The 16,858-nt window shown below is 36.4% G+C and overlaps 1 protein-coding gene across 4 annotated transcripts in view; it reads left to right on the top strand.

Moving 5' to 3' along the window:
- The window catches only part of MAP4K4 (mitogen-activated protein kinase kinase kinase kinase 4), a 155,503-nt gene that overhangs the window by 94,258 nt on the left and 44,387 nt on the right, over positions 1–16,858 (top strand). For all 4 annotated transcript variants that reach the window (XM_063304945.1, XM_063304944.1, XM_063304942.1 and 1 more), the window contains exons 6-12: positions 3,642–3,732; positions 6,369–6,499; positions 9,262–9,316; positions 10,572–10,650; positions 12,713–12,888; positions 14,223–14,295; positions 15,090–15,300. In XM_063304945.1, the coding sequence (XP_063161015.1) occupies positions 3,642–3,732; positions 6,369–6,499; positions 9,262–9,316; positions 10,572–10,650; positions 12,713–12,888; positions 14,223–14,295; positions 15,090–15,300 (816 nt within the window). The remainder of the gene's footprint in view (positions 1–3,641; positions 3,733–6,368; positions 6,500–9,261; positions 9,317–10,571; positions 10,651–12,712; positions 12,889–14,222; positions 14,296–15,089; positions 15,301–16,858) is intronic.

Genomic DNA, 16,858 nt, shown 5'->3' with positions numbered 1-16,858 from the left:
TAAATTACACAAAGTAAAAAGTAACAATTAAAGCCAGTATTCTCCAGCATTATAAATCCAACAAGACTTCATCAGGAGTTGTGGAAGTTCATAACTTTCTATGAACTATGAACCACCAATGCTTGATAAGCCTTCTTGGATCAGTCAGCATCTTTGGTAGAAATCCGCATTTGGAGAACATCAAAAGAAGATTGAGTTAGGTTGAAAGTAAAAGTGGCACCTTGACATGCCTACAAATATCACTAACAGCTAATGAAACTTACAAAACCTTGATAAAATTCTTCTCATAAAGCGGATCAAATTTCCACTATGATTTATATCATTTGCATAATGATGTCAGAAGCAAGTGAAATAGTTATTGCTATTTGCTTCATATACCCGTTAACAAAAGAGATGTTAAACAAATTAGGTGACATTAGTTGTTTTTACTGAGTAATGATGTTAGCACACAATTGATGCATAATGTTTACACATTTTTGAAGCGAGATACTTTATGGATGGTTGTGAAGAATGGAAACCCTCTGCTTCTCCCCACCACCAATTAATACGTTAAAACAAAGTTTCATATTATGGTAATTGTGGTCTACCCCCAAAAGTAACCAAGATATGTATACTGCACTTTCCTGATTTCTTATGAAGGAAATACCTTAACCTTACCTAGTTATTTGCAGATAACCTTGAAGTTACCAGAGACATTCCTGTTATCAGTTATCATTGACAATGGATAAGATTTTTTTTCTACAAGAGAGATTGCAACTCATGCAAACTCATTCAGACTTTACACACACAGAGAGAGAGAGAGAGAGAGAGAGAGAGAGAGAGAGAAACCTTCACATTCCTGACCAAATAGTATCTCTAATCTTCAAATAACTAGATAAGGTTAAAGTCTCCCTTGTATAGAGAAATCTCTCTCTCAAATAATACATTGATCTGCTGCTGCAATGGCTTGTGTGAGCTTAACTATTGAATAAAGTTATGGGCACTATTATTTTATATGCTATAGGTTAGATGCTTGCCATAATATCTTGTATTTCTGTACTTTCAATTTTAATAGGGTCCCTCATAATTTTTCTTAACAAATAGTATGAAAGCAATATACACAGACACATGCAGCTCTATTTATTTTTTAAGTAGAGCCTAACTAAGTACACAGTGGAATAAAAATAATTAGTACTTTAAGTCTGATCCAAGTAATTTATTTTTGGCAGAAAATTCATGCTTCCTGGTAGTGGTCATATTCCATTCATAAAAAGTAGTTGGCTCAGTGTATTGCTTAAAAATAATCCTTATTTCATTTGTATATAAATGAATGAATAGAAGCAAAAAAGATTCCAAGATTATGTGTATATTTATAAATAATATTTTTTACAGAATTTGTTCCAGCCTTATGGATTATTCAGCCTTACAAAATTTATTTCAGCATTATCAGTTATGGATAATATGTCAAATAACTACTTTTCCTTTCTAGTTATACTTTGTTTTATCATAAATAACTCAAAGAAAAATGAACAAATTTGAGAAAATCTTGCTGATAGCATGTCTGATGGCAATTTTTACTTTCCACAGGTGGCTAGACAAATCACTGTTTTCAAATTTGGATCATTTATTTTCTTTCCTGAATCTTTCTATTTTAAAGCATAATTTTCAAGATAAATATATGTAGGAAAAAAAGAGAAGGTAGGAACAATAAAAATAAAATAATTCAAAATAATAGAGAAAAGACATAGAGGTGAAATTTATCATTTATAATACATCCTTTAAATTTGTGCACATTTAATATTATCTGTGGCAAAATCAGCGATTCTTAAAAGCAGTACTAATTCCAATATTTTTCATATCAATCCATAAGTTTTAAGCCTTTCTATTGTTTTGCAATAAGGTTAGATCATTTTAAATAGATTTATAGATGTGAATTGAGTAGATATTCTACCATGTAATATCTTAACCATCTTTCTTTTGGACCTGTTGATTGTAAAAATAAGCATGAATGCTTAACGTTTCCTGTTTTATCTGATGCTTTTGGGGGGTGGGAATCTACATTTTTCTTGTAGATTCCAAAAAATCTACAAGATTTTTTCTGGCACTTGGTGGCACTGCGGGTTAAACTGCTGAGCTGCTGAGTTTGCCGACTGGAAGGTCGGCGGTTCGAATCCGCATGACGGGGTGAGCTCCCGTTGCTAGTCCCAGCTCCTGCCAACCTAGCAGTTCGAAAACATGCAAGTGTGAGTAGATTAATAGGTACCGGTTCGGCGGGCAGGTAACGCCATTCCATGTAGTCATGCCGGCCACATGACCACGGAAGTGTCTACGGACAAACGCCGGCTCTTCGGCTTTGAAACGGAGATGAGCACTGCCCCGTAGAGTCGGACACAACTGGACTTAATGCCAAGGGAAACCTTTACCTTTACCTTTACTCACATTTTTCTTAGTGCTTCCCCTGCTGCATTCTTGCACAGTAATAAATAAAAACTTCCAGTATAAACCAAGTGTATGGATTCCTCAGTAAGGTGAAATAATTGAGTAACCACTCATGCTAAGAATTGCAAGGAAAAGGAAGCAGAAGCTGCTGACAGTTTCAATCCAGCACGTTGTATGTATGTATGTATTTAATTGCTATAGCTGCCCATCTCAACAAGTGACTCTGGGCAGCTTACAATCATAAAAATTATAAAACAGTTAAAACAATTTAAAAAATTAAAAGTACAAAATAAATATACATAGTTGCCAAGTAAGCAATGCATGGATGTTAATACAGCCAAGAAACAAGGCCATTAACACACTCGGGGCCCCAGCCTGGGCACATAACCAGGTCTTCACGGCCTAACAGAAGGCCAACAGCGTCAGGGACATCCTGATCTCTGTAGGGAGAATATTCCAGAGGACAGGCGCTATGGCAGAGAAGGCACGCCTTCTAGTCCCCACCAACTGACGGGACCCGTAGTATACCCAACCTACCAGACCGAACTGAACGGGTGCAACATTCAAATAAAAAAATACACATTGCAATATATTTGCTGATCTAGGTAACAGTGCAAGTAAAATAACATACTGAAAGTTTGAATAGCTCAGCATTAATTTTACCATTCTAATTTTTATCCTTTTCTAAGAACATACAGTACAAACATACAATACTGGTATATAAACATGATGAACAGTTTTCCTATCCTTATGTCATATATTTATAAAGTGAACATCTTTCTGTTGTTTAGACTTTTATACAGGGAAGCATTCCTTATCTTGGGCAAAATTGCACTGCTGTATACTTTTTCTTATCTTGCCAGTATTGTTCCATAAAAATCTGTAGATTGGTTTCATTGTCATACAGTACCATAGACCTTACAGGATTAGCTCTTGTCAAGTGTGTTCTATAAATGTTCTAAAAGTTGTGAAGCTGTTATGTATTAAATCATGTAAAATTATGCATGTTCCTTTATAACTTTCCTTATAGTTTGAGGAGCAGTTTGTGTTAATAAAACGTCATCTATAGTTCCTCTTGTTAAAGAACATAGAACAAAAAAAGGAATCATAGTAATGACTTGGGAACAACATGGACTGCAATATGCCATACTGCAAAACTGAATGTTGCATATTTAAGGAAAAAGAAACAATGAATTGTTTCATATGATTTTTTTTTAATGCAGGGATTGGCACATCTACATGCCCATCATGTGATTCATCGAGACATCAAAGGACAGAATGTATTGTTAACAGAAAATGCAGAAGTGAAATTGGGTAACTTAATTCTTCTGTTCTTCTTAATGTCCTTCTGGCTTATTATATCATCTCAATTTTTATTTCATACAGTAAAGCATAGCTAAAGAGGGAGGGAAACTTTCTCAATAATTAATACTGTTCATCCCAATTTTGGATAGTGTGAATTTATCCAGATTTATTCAGGATTATAAAGAGTTTGAGTTAGAGGAGTAAAATTAATGTCAATTACTTTTGAACATCTTCTCTGGCATTTTTTTCCTTTCAATTTTAGTATCTGCCCTTTGATGAGAAATACCAAAATTGTTGGGTCTGAATATGTTAGAATATCCTCGCATTAGTGACCTAAGATCCAAGCTAGAAGGTACACAAAAACAATGTTGATACGTCCAGCCCAGGAGCCACGAGTGAGCAAGACCATTTGAAGATCAACTTGCTCACTTTCCAGCTTATGAAATGAGACCTATCTTTTTCCTCATTGATGCTTGGATGAATAAGCCCACAATCACTCACTGAGTTGCTCCTAATCAATGGAGATTACATATTCCACTTGGTAATTTTAAAAGCTCAATTTTATTTTCAAGATTTATATCTGCTTTTCTGCTGTAAAGACATTTTAATGAATCTTACTGATTCTTAAACAAAAAAGCAACAGTGCAAATAAGAAAAGCATAGTAGATAAAACAGGAGAGTGAACTGACATTAAAAGCTTGGACAAATGGGATAGACTTTATCTTAAATCCAACAGAGATTGGTGCCAGATCATTTCTCTAGGGAAGACAGTTCTGAGTCATAGTGTCAGGTATGCAGAGGAAGGAGCAACAGTAGCATGTTATATGACGCAACCAGCTATTTTGCTGTTTACCTCATTCACATTTGGATTTTGAATGTGTAGCGGACATTTTAAAAATGTCATGATAATTATACTTTTACTAGATGATGAACTGCTCCCTGCCACCTCTTTCTCCCTGGCATAATTTCTACACCCTCCAAGCATATCTTTGTACTGTTTTCTTTTAATGGGAAGGTGGGCACAATTCGTCACAAGTCAGTCTGTCTTTGTCTGTCTGTCTGTCTGTCTGTCTGTCTAAATAAAGATGATGCTAGAAGCATATCTTTGTTTTGTAGCTTATCACCCTCCCTGTTTTCCACTTAAATGACTTACAAATAATACATGTGTGTATTTATGGGACCGGAAGTTTGGCAGGCGCCAGTAAAGGTTCTGTGGGTTTACTCATCATTATCAAACATTTATTTACCAGTTACAATTCATTATAAAGATATCTGGGGGAGAGGATAATATTTGTACCTGGTAATAGGTGATGATTATGAGTGCATTGGCTCCCTTATTGATCTTTTTACTGCCAAATATGTGGGGAGAGGAAGCAGCAACTTCTGTTTGGCCTTCCATGTCTAAGATTCTTTGCCTTAATATTGATCTAGCTTGATCTAGCCCTAAAGTTAAGATGGCATCACTGGAAAAGCCATAGTGGCTCCGTTTCTTTTGGAGGGCTGTTTCCCAAGACGATTTGAAGTTGCCTGCCAATGTTAGATGGGTCAGTCCACCAGGACCGTGGTGTAGTTTTAGCCAGTAGATAAAGATCTTTATCCAGAGATTGAATTCAAGTTTCCCATCGAAGTACTGCATTTGGGCCGCGGCGGGTTACCTGAAAGATGCTTCTCAAAAATTTTGTTTGAATTCTTTCTAAGGTAATCATACTGTTATATGGTCCTAACTGCCCCATATAGCAGTTGTCCTTGGGCTTTAGCTGCTTAATTGCAGCAGGGATAAACTGTGCTCCTCTGGCAAAATAATAAGTTTGAATAGCTGAAGCAGATCTCTGTGCATTGCGAGATGCATAATCCAGATAGACATTTCTGCTTCCTGAAGCTTGAAAAACTATCCCTACATATTTAAAGATCTTAACCTCCTCAATGGACTGCCCACCTAAGTTCTAGCTTCTCTGTTTTGGGCATTTGGAGAAAGTGAGAATCTTGGTCTTGGAATAGTTGATTATTAATTCCTCCTCAATACAAAAATGTGTGAGATCAAGTGATCTCAAGGCTTTTTTAAGGCCAGTGAAAGTGAATGACAGAATTACTGTGTCATAAGCATAACAGTAGTAAATTGATTTGTCTATGGGCTAATTTGGGGGAATGAAAAGTAGAGTTGCTTAAGTGAAGAATCAGTCAGTTTATATAATAATTAAATAAAACTGGAGCCAATAGATCTAGAGACTATGTTGAAAGCTGACCTAAAGTCAATAGAGGCTGCATAAAGGGATTGTCCAGATTTGTGGGTATACTTTTCTACTAGGAAACAATTCTAGTTTATTGTTACTGTCTTTCTTCCCACCCCAAAAAGCCCCTTAGGGTTTGTTGTGGCATGCTGAACAGTAGAATTGACTACGAGTATGGTAGTCTTTCAACCTTTAATACGAATGCTGTATTTTGATGAAAAATACCTTACAATGAGAGGTACTAAAGAATATGCTGAACTGCATGTATTTTTAATGACATTCCATTTGCTTCAATATTTGTTTTAATCGATTGCCTGGATTGTATTAACTAGTTATAATTGCACAAGGTTGCCTCAAGTAATCCTTGAGAACTCACTTCCATGTGTTTAATTCTCCTTCTCTCTCATTTGAATATAGTGGATTTTGGTGTTAGCGCTCAGCTGGACAGGACAGTTGGTAGAAGAAATACTTTTATTGGGACTCCTTATTGGATGGCCCCAGAAGTTATTGCCTGTGATGAAAATCCAGATGCTACGTATGACTATCGAGTAAGAAAAATATTAACAGAATAATTAAATTGTATTTCCTGTTCTTTTGTCCATTAGTTTTATAAACAGATGTCTTTGTTACATGGATAATCATTAATGTTTTGTAAGGAAAACATATTCCTTCTTTTGCCTAAGGAAGTTTTCTCTTTAAATTGAGGTGCAAGATCACCCAATATAATCTGGAAAAATAAACCTTAGATCACACCTGATAAGCTCAGATATTTAAATAGTTCTGTGTATGAAATTACACATGCAGTTGTCAAAGCTTACTATGTTAGATACCAAATGTTGCTCATTTTTTTAGTGCTTCTGTTGCAGGAAACAAGAAAGGTAATCTTTTTGGCCCCAAGGGCCACCAATCAAGTGATTACTTGGTTCCTCCCCTCAAATCAGGTTGAGACAAAGAGCAGGTGATCCTTCTCATGTGTCATCTTTCTGCCTTCTGCATCTTATGGTCCTGCAGCCTTTCAAACAGCAGAGTGCCTAAACTCCTGTTTTGTTTTTATTTTCGCCTTTGACTCAGTCTTGACTCCTGGTGGCTACATAGCAAGTCCACACAATTTTCTTGGCAACATTTTTCAGAAGTGGTTTGCTCTTGCCTTCTTCCTAGGGCTAAAAAGTGTAACTGGCCCCAAAGAACTCACTGGCTTCCATGCCTAAGGCAGAACTAGGACTCACAGTCTTCCAGTTCAGTGTTTTTAACCACTAGTTCAAACTAGATGGGCTTAGGTGAACCTAAAAATCCGTCTTAGGAGGCGGTTGTAGTTATGCTGTTGAATTCCTGTTGAGTATTCAAACATTACATTTTAAATGTTAAAGACTGTCATATTTAAATGGGCTTCTTATTTCTGAAATGGGGTTTGCTTCTTTTAGACAATTTTTAAGCAATTACAGAAATATCTGTGCTTTATCATAGGAAACCAGGGGGAGGAAAGATAACTCAGAAGTTAATATTTTCAGTTCCAGAAGCAAAGCATTCATCTTGCTAAGGAGCTTGAAATATTTCATAACCGTGGGGAATATGATATTACATCTGACTAAATACTATTTAAGTATTGTTCCCCGATGGATAATTAATATTTGAGTGTGCATGAATGTGGGGTAAGAGGGACAGGAGATTAATAAGACTGGAGATAATATTAACTGTTTATAACTGAAAGGGCTCTCTTACCGCATAGGATAAATATGGAGGTCAGTGATAGGAAACTGGCTTCTTTGATCATTATGCAAGAGGAGATGTTTTATTGTGGTCCCTGTTGGATTTCATGGAAGAGCAATAGTTTGAGACTTAAAGGTAAAGGTTTCCCTTGACGTAAAGTCCAGTCGTGTCCGACTCTAGGGGGCGGTGCTCATCTCCGTTTCTAAGCCGTTAGAGCCGGCGTTGTCCGTAGACCCGTCCGTGGTCATGTGGCCGGCATGACGACACGGAACGCCGTTACCTTCCCGCCAAAGCGGTACCTATTGATCTACTCACATTTGCATGTTTTCGAACTGCTAGGTGAGCAGGAGCTGGGACTAGCAACGGGAGCTCACCCCGTCGTGTGGATTCGAACCGCCGACCTTCCGATCGGCAAGCTCAGCAGCGCAGCGGTTTAACCCGCAGCGCCACCGCGTCCCTTAGTTTGAGACTTAGTTGATCCCATAGTTGTTTTTTCCATCTGCCTTGACAGATAGTGCCTTTATTTTTCAGTCCAGAAATGCCAACTAGAACAAGACAGATGGAAATAAAATCTGGTCACTTTTGACTCTGGCTGAAGGATATCAGTTTTTCTCAACTCAGCTTAATCATGGTTGGGCATGATAGGAGTCGCAGTCTGGCATATTTTGGTGACACTAAATTGAGGAAAGCCAATGTGCAGTCTGTTAAAAATCCCCATGTTGGTATTGCAGTGAAGAAAAGTGTTTGATTTGATTGTTTTGGCCACAGTATTTGCTCATTGCCGTTAAGCGAGTCGATCCTGGTCCTCAAAGTGTGTTCTATTATTGGCTATGTCTGCACTGGAAATAAGAGAGTTTGCATTATTTCAGACCTGATAATCATCTTCAGACTTTTTTTTTAACAGAGTTCATGTTCTAGGAGAATTGCTAGTTAAAAACTTAGTAGACTACTGAGAAACAGCATGTCCACATTCTTGAATCCCATACTCTGAAATTTATTTTTACATTTTGTTTGGAATAGAATAAGCAAAGATTCATGAGCTTTTTATAGTAGTGTTCTTGGGTGTTTTTTTACAGTACACTACATGTCCTAGTAGTTTAATTTTGCACAATCTTTGCTTTCCTGTTGATGCAACGCCCATCAGTTTGGTTTTGGTTTCTAAGTAATTGCATATTCAGAACTTCAGAAAAAGTAGCTAGCAAAATATAGCAGAAAGCTTTTGGGAGATACAGAATTTACAGAAATGTTACATCCATGGTTAGAAAAGTTTTTTCCCCCCCTCCAGATACATAGGAAATGTGTATGAAAAGGTGAATACAAATATTTGCGTTATTTGTAAAAAATGAAATATAAACTTTGAAGTGGAAGCGACTGCATCTGCAAAGATGCTAGACAGTGTCCTTCATAAGTTACTTTAGTTTTTAATGCATGCATGGATAAATAATGCATGTTATTTCTGCAGTGACAAATTGTAAAAAATGGAACTATTTAAAAACAGTGGGTTTTTTGTAATTCCGATCTTTCCTATGTAATGTATAAGAGCTATAACTGAGTGAGAGAAAAGTGGATAATGTGTTTGCTAACATATGGTCTCACTTTGTAGAGTGACCTTTGGTCATGCGGCATTACGGCCATTGAGATGGCAGAAGGCGCTCCCCGTAAGTGATACGTATCTGTCCTCATTTGTCTGATTTCAGAAAGGCAACCTATTATTTGACTTACTGTTTGTAATCTAAATTTACCCTTGGAATATTTGGGATACAATGATCTTTCCACTCTTAAGGCAGCTAAAATACAAAATCTAAAATACATTGGGGGAGATGGGCGGTGACATAAATTTAAATAGATAGATAGATAGATAGATAGAAATTCAAATTTATTAGGCAGCTGTGCCAAAGCATCACTTTGCAGTGATTGTGCTAAGCCAGTAGAAACCAAGCAATAGAGCAAATCTTGCAGTACAGAATTACTGAATCAGTATTAAGTCCATGTACACTTTCTGACGAGGCCTTTGATTCTGAGACAGTTACGCTATTAGACATTGTGGGAGGAGGGCCATGTTAGCCCATTGTGGCAAAAGGTTAGGAATCTTCTCTGTAAGTTGCTTTTCTGTGAGATGGGTGGCTATACAAATTTGATAGGTAGGTAGGTAGGTTAGGTAGGTAGATGAGATAGCACCTTTCCAACAAACAGATTTTATTAAAAGGCATGAACTTTCATGAGCTGCAGCTCACTTCATCAGATGCATTTAAATTGGGTGAGGTGGGAGAGGAAGGGAGGGGAAGATAGGTTGGTTATGCAGATGTATGTTACATGTGAGAGAGATTACAGTTACCTTACGAATTAACAATTGTGTTAAAAAACCATTGTGTGTGTTGAGACCTTGTGAGGTTGCCTGAAATGTTTTATGTATGTGAGTTTGATGGTGATGTCCATCTGATGAAGTGAGCTGAAGCTTCCAAAAGCTTATGCCTCTGACTAAAATGTGTTGGTTGGAAAAGGAGCTACTAGACTTCTGATTTTATGCTATTAGCAGACTCAATATTTAGTGTGTATAGAATGTCACAGAGCATACTGCAGATGACAAATCCCTTATATGCCATTTTGCAAAGGAAATGAGTATTTGGTCTCTAATTTCCAGGGGCTATGTGAAGAGGTAATTGTTATACTTACTCTTAGGCATGTTATGGAACAGGTGGTTCCTCAGGAATCACAGCATGTCTCTCCGTGGAAATACGATTCTATCCTCTCTTTGATCAACAGTTTGTCAGGACAATCATTTTTACAATGTTTAGTGTTTCTAATAATCCCACTGTTGCCTGTTTTACATTGCTAAAGGCATGTACTGTAGATATAATTCAATATATGATAAAACTGAGAATCAACTGTGCAACTTTTCTTTTTATTTTTTAGCCCTTTGTGATATGCATCCAATGAGAGCCCTGTTTCTTATTCCCAGAAATCCTCCTCCACGGCTAAAATCCAAGAAATGGTACGTGGTGTTTGTTGATGGGTTTTTTTCTCTGATTTTGTCATAGCAGTTTCTTTCACAGGGCAAAGCTTTCTTTACACTGACCTAAAAAGTAATTTACAGGGAGATAAAATCACATTTCTGTACCAGTGGATCTAAACATAGATTCAGAAATGGATATGAAGATACACATGTTCCATCACACACACGTGTGCACACACATACATTTATTTCTCTTCTGCATACCTCCAGGATCCCAGGGCAGGGCAGGTTAGATCTAATGGAGAAAGAATGAATGGCTGGTACAAAGCAAGGGCCTGTAGATGAGAGTGGACAAGAATCTAGTCTCCTTGCTTCTAGCCAATATCTTAACCAGGAGACCATGTCATATTTATTCACAGCAATAACTTTCATTTATAATGACAAAAACAAATTATTATTAAGGTAACAGATAGTTCATTCAGTATAACTTCTTAGTGCAAACTCTCTGAATTTCTGACCTAAAATATGGTAAACAGAACAACAATATCACTGATTCTTAGCCTGAACATTGCTTTGTTAAAATTTGTGAAGCTTTCACTGTCATAATTGCAAATGAGATAAAGCGTAGTTACTCTTCTTTCCAGCTGAAAGAAAATTGTTAAGTCTGCTAGCATGTTTTTATAGTACAGCTGCTTATATACAAATTGCCACATTAATTCTCACTGGGAAATTAAACACAGAATTGTTGGTGAAACATAGTCATGACAACAAGTAAGACTTTGCTGATTTTTAAATCTTATATTAGAAATAGTGTGAATTAATTTAAAGGCTGAAATGAAAAAAAGTTCGCTGTAAAATACTCAGATGCCAAGTTTAGATCCTTCTTTTTCTTTAAGACTGTGAGCAGTATATTTAATCAGTTTGAGCAGAGAGTTGAAAGGTTGGTAATATTCTAGTCAAGCACTCTAGCTTGAATAAGTTAGTGCAAAAAATGGTAATCTTTTCAAAGGAGTTGTACTTAGCTATTATGCTGCTCTTTAACATAAGAATTCTGTTTGATTAGTAAGCAAACACTACTTGCAGTAACCATCATATAGTAATGATTTTGTAGACATATATGCACTTGCCTAGAATGGGATGTAAAATAACATAATTTATACAGTAATGTACAAGCACAATGAAAACAGTGTAGCTGAACTAGTAGAATTTTCTTTCTGATAGAGGGCTGATTTTTCCAATATTTGGAAGATAATTAATTCATTTGCTGCATGTCTATTGCTTGAACACATTCTGACATTTAGGGACATGCCAACTTATCATGTGAATACACATATATGACTATTCTACTCACAAAATTAATTCACGGGTTCTTTTTTAAACCATGCCCAATTAGATTGACCCAGCCTCAAGAGAGACCCAATTTTGCCAAGCAGCCTGCTTTTCCACAAATAACTACATTTTATTTCTCAGTACTGTAAGAAATATCTCCAAGGACCTGACAAAGGAAGTGGATTTCAGCATAATTAAGATTACCTTCTCTTGACACATTACATTCATATTCCTTTGTCGATTATAAGAAAGTGTTCGGAGTTCAGGCATATGGACTGTACTGGTGGCTATTCTAAACTTTGTAAACATTAATTTAAATATAGTTCTTCTTCTTTTAAAAAATTAAATTAAATTCTTCAGTTTTGGGGGGAAAGTTCTAATATATAACAACATCTGTGTACTAATTGGTCACTAATACTAATTGAGGCTCATGATAAAATTACTTCTTTCCAGAAACTACTTTCATTTGAACCAAACATTCATTATTTCCTTTGAAAGGTTGGGCTTTTACTTTAAGAATACTGTTAGCATTTAATGCCAAGATAACAAATGAATTAGTATTTTTTAGTTCTCACAGAAGTATTTATTCCCCTATAGACATAAACCTAACTTGCTATAATATATGAAATAATGCACCCTGCATTCAGTTTGTGAATTAACAAAATGTGTTTGTTGCTTAGACCCTGCCAGTTTTTAGCATGTATAGGATTCTTAATGAATAAATCCATACTTTCCCAAATAACTAAAATATATATGATTTATTTTTGCTCAGGTCAAAAAAGTTCTTTAGCTTTATAGAAGGCTGTTTAGTAAAAAATTATATGCAACGACCTTCTACAGAGCAGCTGTTAAAACATCCATTTATACGTGATCAGCCAAATGAAAGACAAGTTAGAATCCAGCTTAAAGATCATATAGACAGAACCAGGAAGAAGAGAGGAGAGAAAGGTATGTTTTATATTTGAAAGTTGAACCACATTTCTGCATACATAGAATTTGGGTTTTTTTGAAGACTATATTCATTATATACTAATTAATTAATTAAACAATAAAAGACAGCAGTTCTCTTACAGCATAGACTGGAACAAAAGGAAGAGAGAAAGGAAATCTGTAAGAAAAATGTAAAAGTCAAGTCAGAATTGGCAACTTCAGAAGAATTTTTCTAAACTGTAAACTATGCAACATTATAATGGCTACTATATAGTAAACTGATTATATGCTATCAAAGATAATCTGTATGTGTGAGATTATATATAATGTATAGATGGATATGATTTCTGATAAGTGGTTTTTTCCACCCAGCCTCACTTCTAGCACCACAGCAGACTACTTTGGAAAAGGAAAAGGAATTGTGAAAACTATTTGGCATGGAAGTTTGCTGTTTATATAGGGGGTAAAAAACCTGATGGATGTATCTGAACTAATGCTTTGCATACAGGTAGTCCTCACTTAACAACCATTCATTTAGTGATGGTTCATAGTTAAGACGGTGCTGCAAAAACTGACTTATGACTGGTTCTCACACTTATATCCATTGCAGCATCCCCTGCAGTCATGTGATCATGATTTGGGTGCTTGGCAACCAGTTTGCATTTATGACTGTGGCAGCATCCCGCAGTCATGTGATTGCCATTTTTGACCTTCTCGGCTGGCTTCTGGCAAGCAAAATCAATGGGGAACTGCATGATTCACTTAACAACCACATGGTTTGCTTAACACCTTCAGTGATTCACTTAAAGATTGCTGCAAAAAAGGCCATAAAATTGAGCTGGATTTGCTTAATGACCACTTCGCTTAGCAACTGAAATTCTGATCCAATTGTGGTTGTTAAGTGAGGATTGTCTGTATGAAGATCCTAGTTTTCAGTCCCCTGTGTTATGTGAGCAAGAGAGTTGTCCTATGTAACATTTAAATAGGGGCAGATATGCTTTCAGTTCGCTTGACACAGACTATCTAATATCAGCTATATGGATGGGCCTGAGAGGTAGCACTGTCATGCAAGTGACCTGGAAGAGGTGAAGCCTTCTTAAAATTTCTCTCAATAGAACTTTAATGATAGTTGCTTAAATAACTGGTGTGAGTTTCTGGGCAGTTTCTCTAAAGTTCATTAGGAAACCATATCAGAGCACTTTTTCACTTTATAGATTTTAAACTGATAAGATTCCTGGAAGCTTTTAAGACTTATTTATTGACAAAATTGCTTTTGCATGGAATTTGCATGTTCTGTTTTTAAACTTTTAAGAGATTTGTTGTCATGACTGTTTACCCCCAACTTCTATCAGATGAAACAGAATATGAATATAGTGGGAGTGAAGAAGAGGAGGAGGAAGTGCCTGAACAAGAAGGAGAACCAAGGTAGTGTAATTTTGGTGTTGGGCCAGTGAGAACCATAATTTGACTATTTCAAGGAGCCTTTGACAGTCTGGTGCTTCTTACATAATATCTTACATTTTAACTTCCATAATCTGAACCAACATGCAAAATTATCTGGAAGTAACTGTATTTGCAAAAGCTGCTTAGAGCAGAGCACAGAGTTTATATATGGCATAAATCCCTATGTTGTGAAGTTCATTAGCTTTGTTGTAGTCTAATTTGCTTAACCACAGGAATTAGAACAGTGCTGTCCTGAAGTAGTTCATACAATGGCAGTATAAAATAATACGTGTAGGTTCTTCATTATCTATCATGCAGCATCCTATATAAGAATATGTAAAATATTTGTTATATTGTCCCAGTGTAAGGAAATAAAATAAATCTTCGATTGCTCAGTAGGAACATCTTGACCCACCTGACCTTGAGAACTTACCTTGAGGCACAATAAATGCTCAAAACATGAAGTTGCCCAGTATTACAGAATCAATACCTGTTATTGTAACAGTATAGTAACAGTCAGCTGTACAGAATAGTAACAGTCAGCTGTATCTCTGTAACCCTTTTCTAAGTTTTGAAAAATGTCCAGATTTCTAAACAAAATTGAGCAGGGTCTGATGTCTGCTGACTTGACCTCCTTCTGTTTCTCTGCCAAATGTCCCACAGTGCAACTGTACTTTTAGGGTTTGTAAGAAAAACAAGGATGGTGTAAAAAAAAAAAAGTTTCCAACTTCTCTCTAGTTACTTGCTTAGATTTAAACCTTTTTTTTCTCACACAGTTCCATTGTTAATGTGCCTGGAGAATCTACCCTCCGACGTGACTTCCTGAGGTTGCAGCAGGAAAACAAGGAGCGTTCTGAGGCTCTTCGGAGGCAACAGCTGCTCCAGGAACAGCAGCTACGCGAGCAGGAGGAATACAAGCGGCAGCTGCTGGCAGAGAGACAAAAGCGCATTGAACAGCAGAAAGAGCAAAGGAGGAGACTAGAAGAGGTAGAAATGGGCCAAGGTTGAAAAGGCACACTTTTTTTTAAATTGCCTTTTGTTGAAGAGCCAAAGGGTATGAATTTGGAATCTATTAAATGGCTGTATATAGACTTCAGAATTTATCATGCAGTGCCAGAATTCTTCAGTGGAGCAACAGAAACCCTCATTCCAATGAGGAGGATTTGCTTGCGTCTTTTTATAGACCCCCTTCTGCAGGATTGAATTTAGGCATGAAGTTTAGTGATGATTTTCTGATGTTATATAAGTTGTAGACAGTATGATATGAGCTAATAAAATTAGACATGCAGTAACAATAACTCCAGTTTTAAAAAATCCCGAAATAGCGTAGCAGCTGGGTTATTCATTTTTTAAAAACTTTTTTTTAGCCTGCATTTACATAATCAAACAGAACAGAAAGTAATAGGAAAAGGAATGGACAAAAGAAAAAGGAAAGATAATAACAAAAATACAGGTAGTCCTCACTTAACAACCATTTGTTTAATGATGGCTTGGACTTACAACTATGCTGGAAAAACCGACTTGTGACCGGTCCTCACACTTATGACCATCACACTGTCCCTGCAATCACTTGATCACAGTTTGGGTGCTTGGCAACCAGTTCACATTTATGATCATCACAGCATCCCATGGTCATGTGATCGCCATTTTCAACCTTCCTGGCCAGCTTCTGGCAAGCAAAATCAATTGGGAACCACGTGATTTACTTAATGGCAACATGGTTCACTTGATACCTGTGATTCACTTAACAACTGCCACACAAAAGGTCATAAAATAGGTTCAGATTTGCTTAATGACCACTTTGCTTAGCAACTGAAATTCTGGTCACAATTGTGGCTGTTAAGTGAGGACTACCTGTATTATATGTACATGGGCTTTTCATACCTGTATATACTTATATAAGTTTTATACAACCCTTTCAGTAAGAATGATCGTATTTGTTCATTGTTTAATCTAAAATAATACAATTTCATATTTGCTTCCCTACATTGGTCCCTGAAAAAAGTTAGTGATAATTTCCAGTCTACTGTATGCCAAATGACTTCCTTAAATGGTTTGCTATTTCCATGATCTTCTGGAAGATCTTTATGTTCATTCTTGTCTTTGTAGTCTTGCATAAATAGGCTGAAAAACAAACAAACAAAAACAGTATTTTTGCCTGCAGACTCCTCATTTGGTAATGTTGCTATCCAGTTGTTACTGAACTAAGTACTACAGGAACAAACTCATAGTGCTGATGCTATTTCAACAGTTTTAATCAGAGTACTTAAAATACTTGAATATGCCCTTATTTTCAAACTGTCTGTGGATGTTAAAGGTCTGATACTATTTTGGTCCATTTGAAATGTCACAATCTCAGTCTGAATAAATCCAGTTTTATTAAGACTAGGAACGAGGACCTCTTCCTTGCCTTCCAGCACCAGGTACAAGTAGGAAAATACACAGTACACATTACTTAAATCATAGTCTTTAGTTACTGTGGTTTGCAGGGTTTTTAAAAATAAAAATTACATGCACACCCACGTGCAGTGGTGCTTTTTAGATA

This window comes from Candoia aspera, chromosome 5, assembly GCF_035149785.1.
Source record: "Candoia aspera isolate rCanAsp1 chromosome 5, rCanAsp1.hap2, whole genome shotgun sequence".
In the NCBI taxonomy this organism is placed as follows: Eukaryota; Metazoa; Chordata; class Lepidosauria; order Squamata; family Boidae; genus Candoia; species Candoia aspera.
This window is presented reverse-complemented; position numbering and strand designations above follow the sequence as displayed.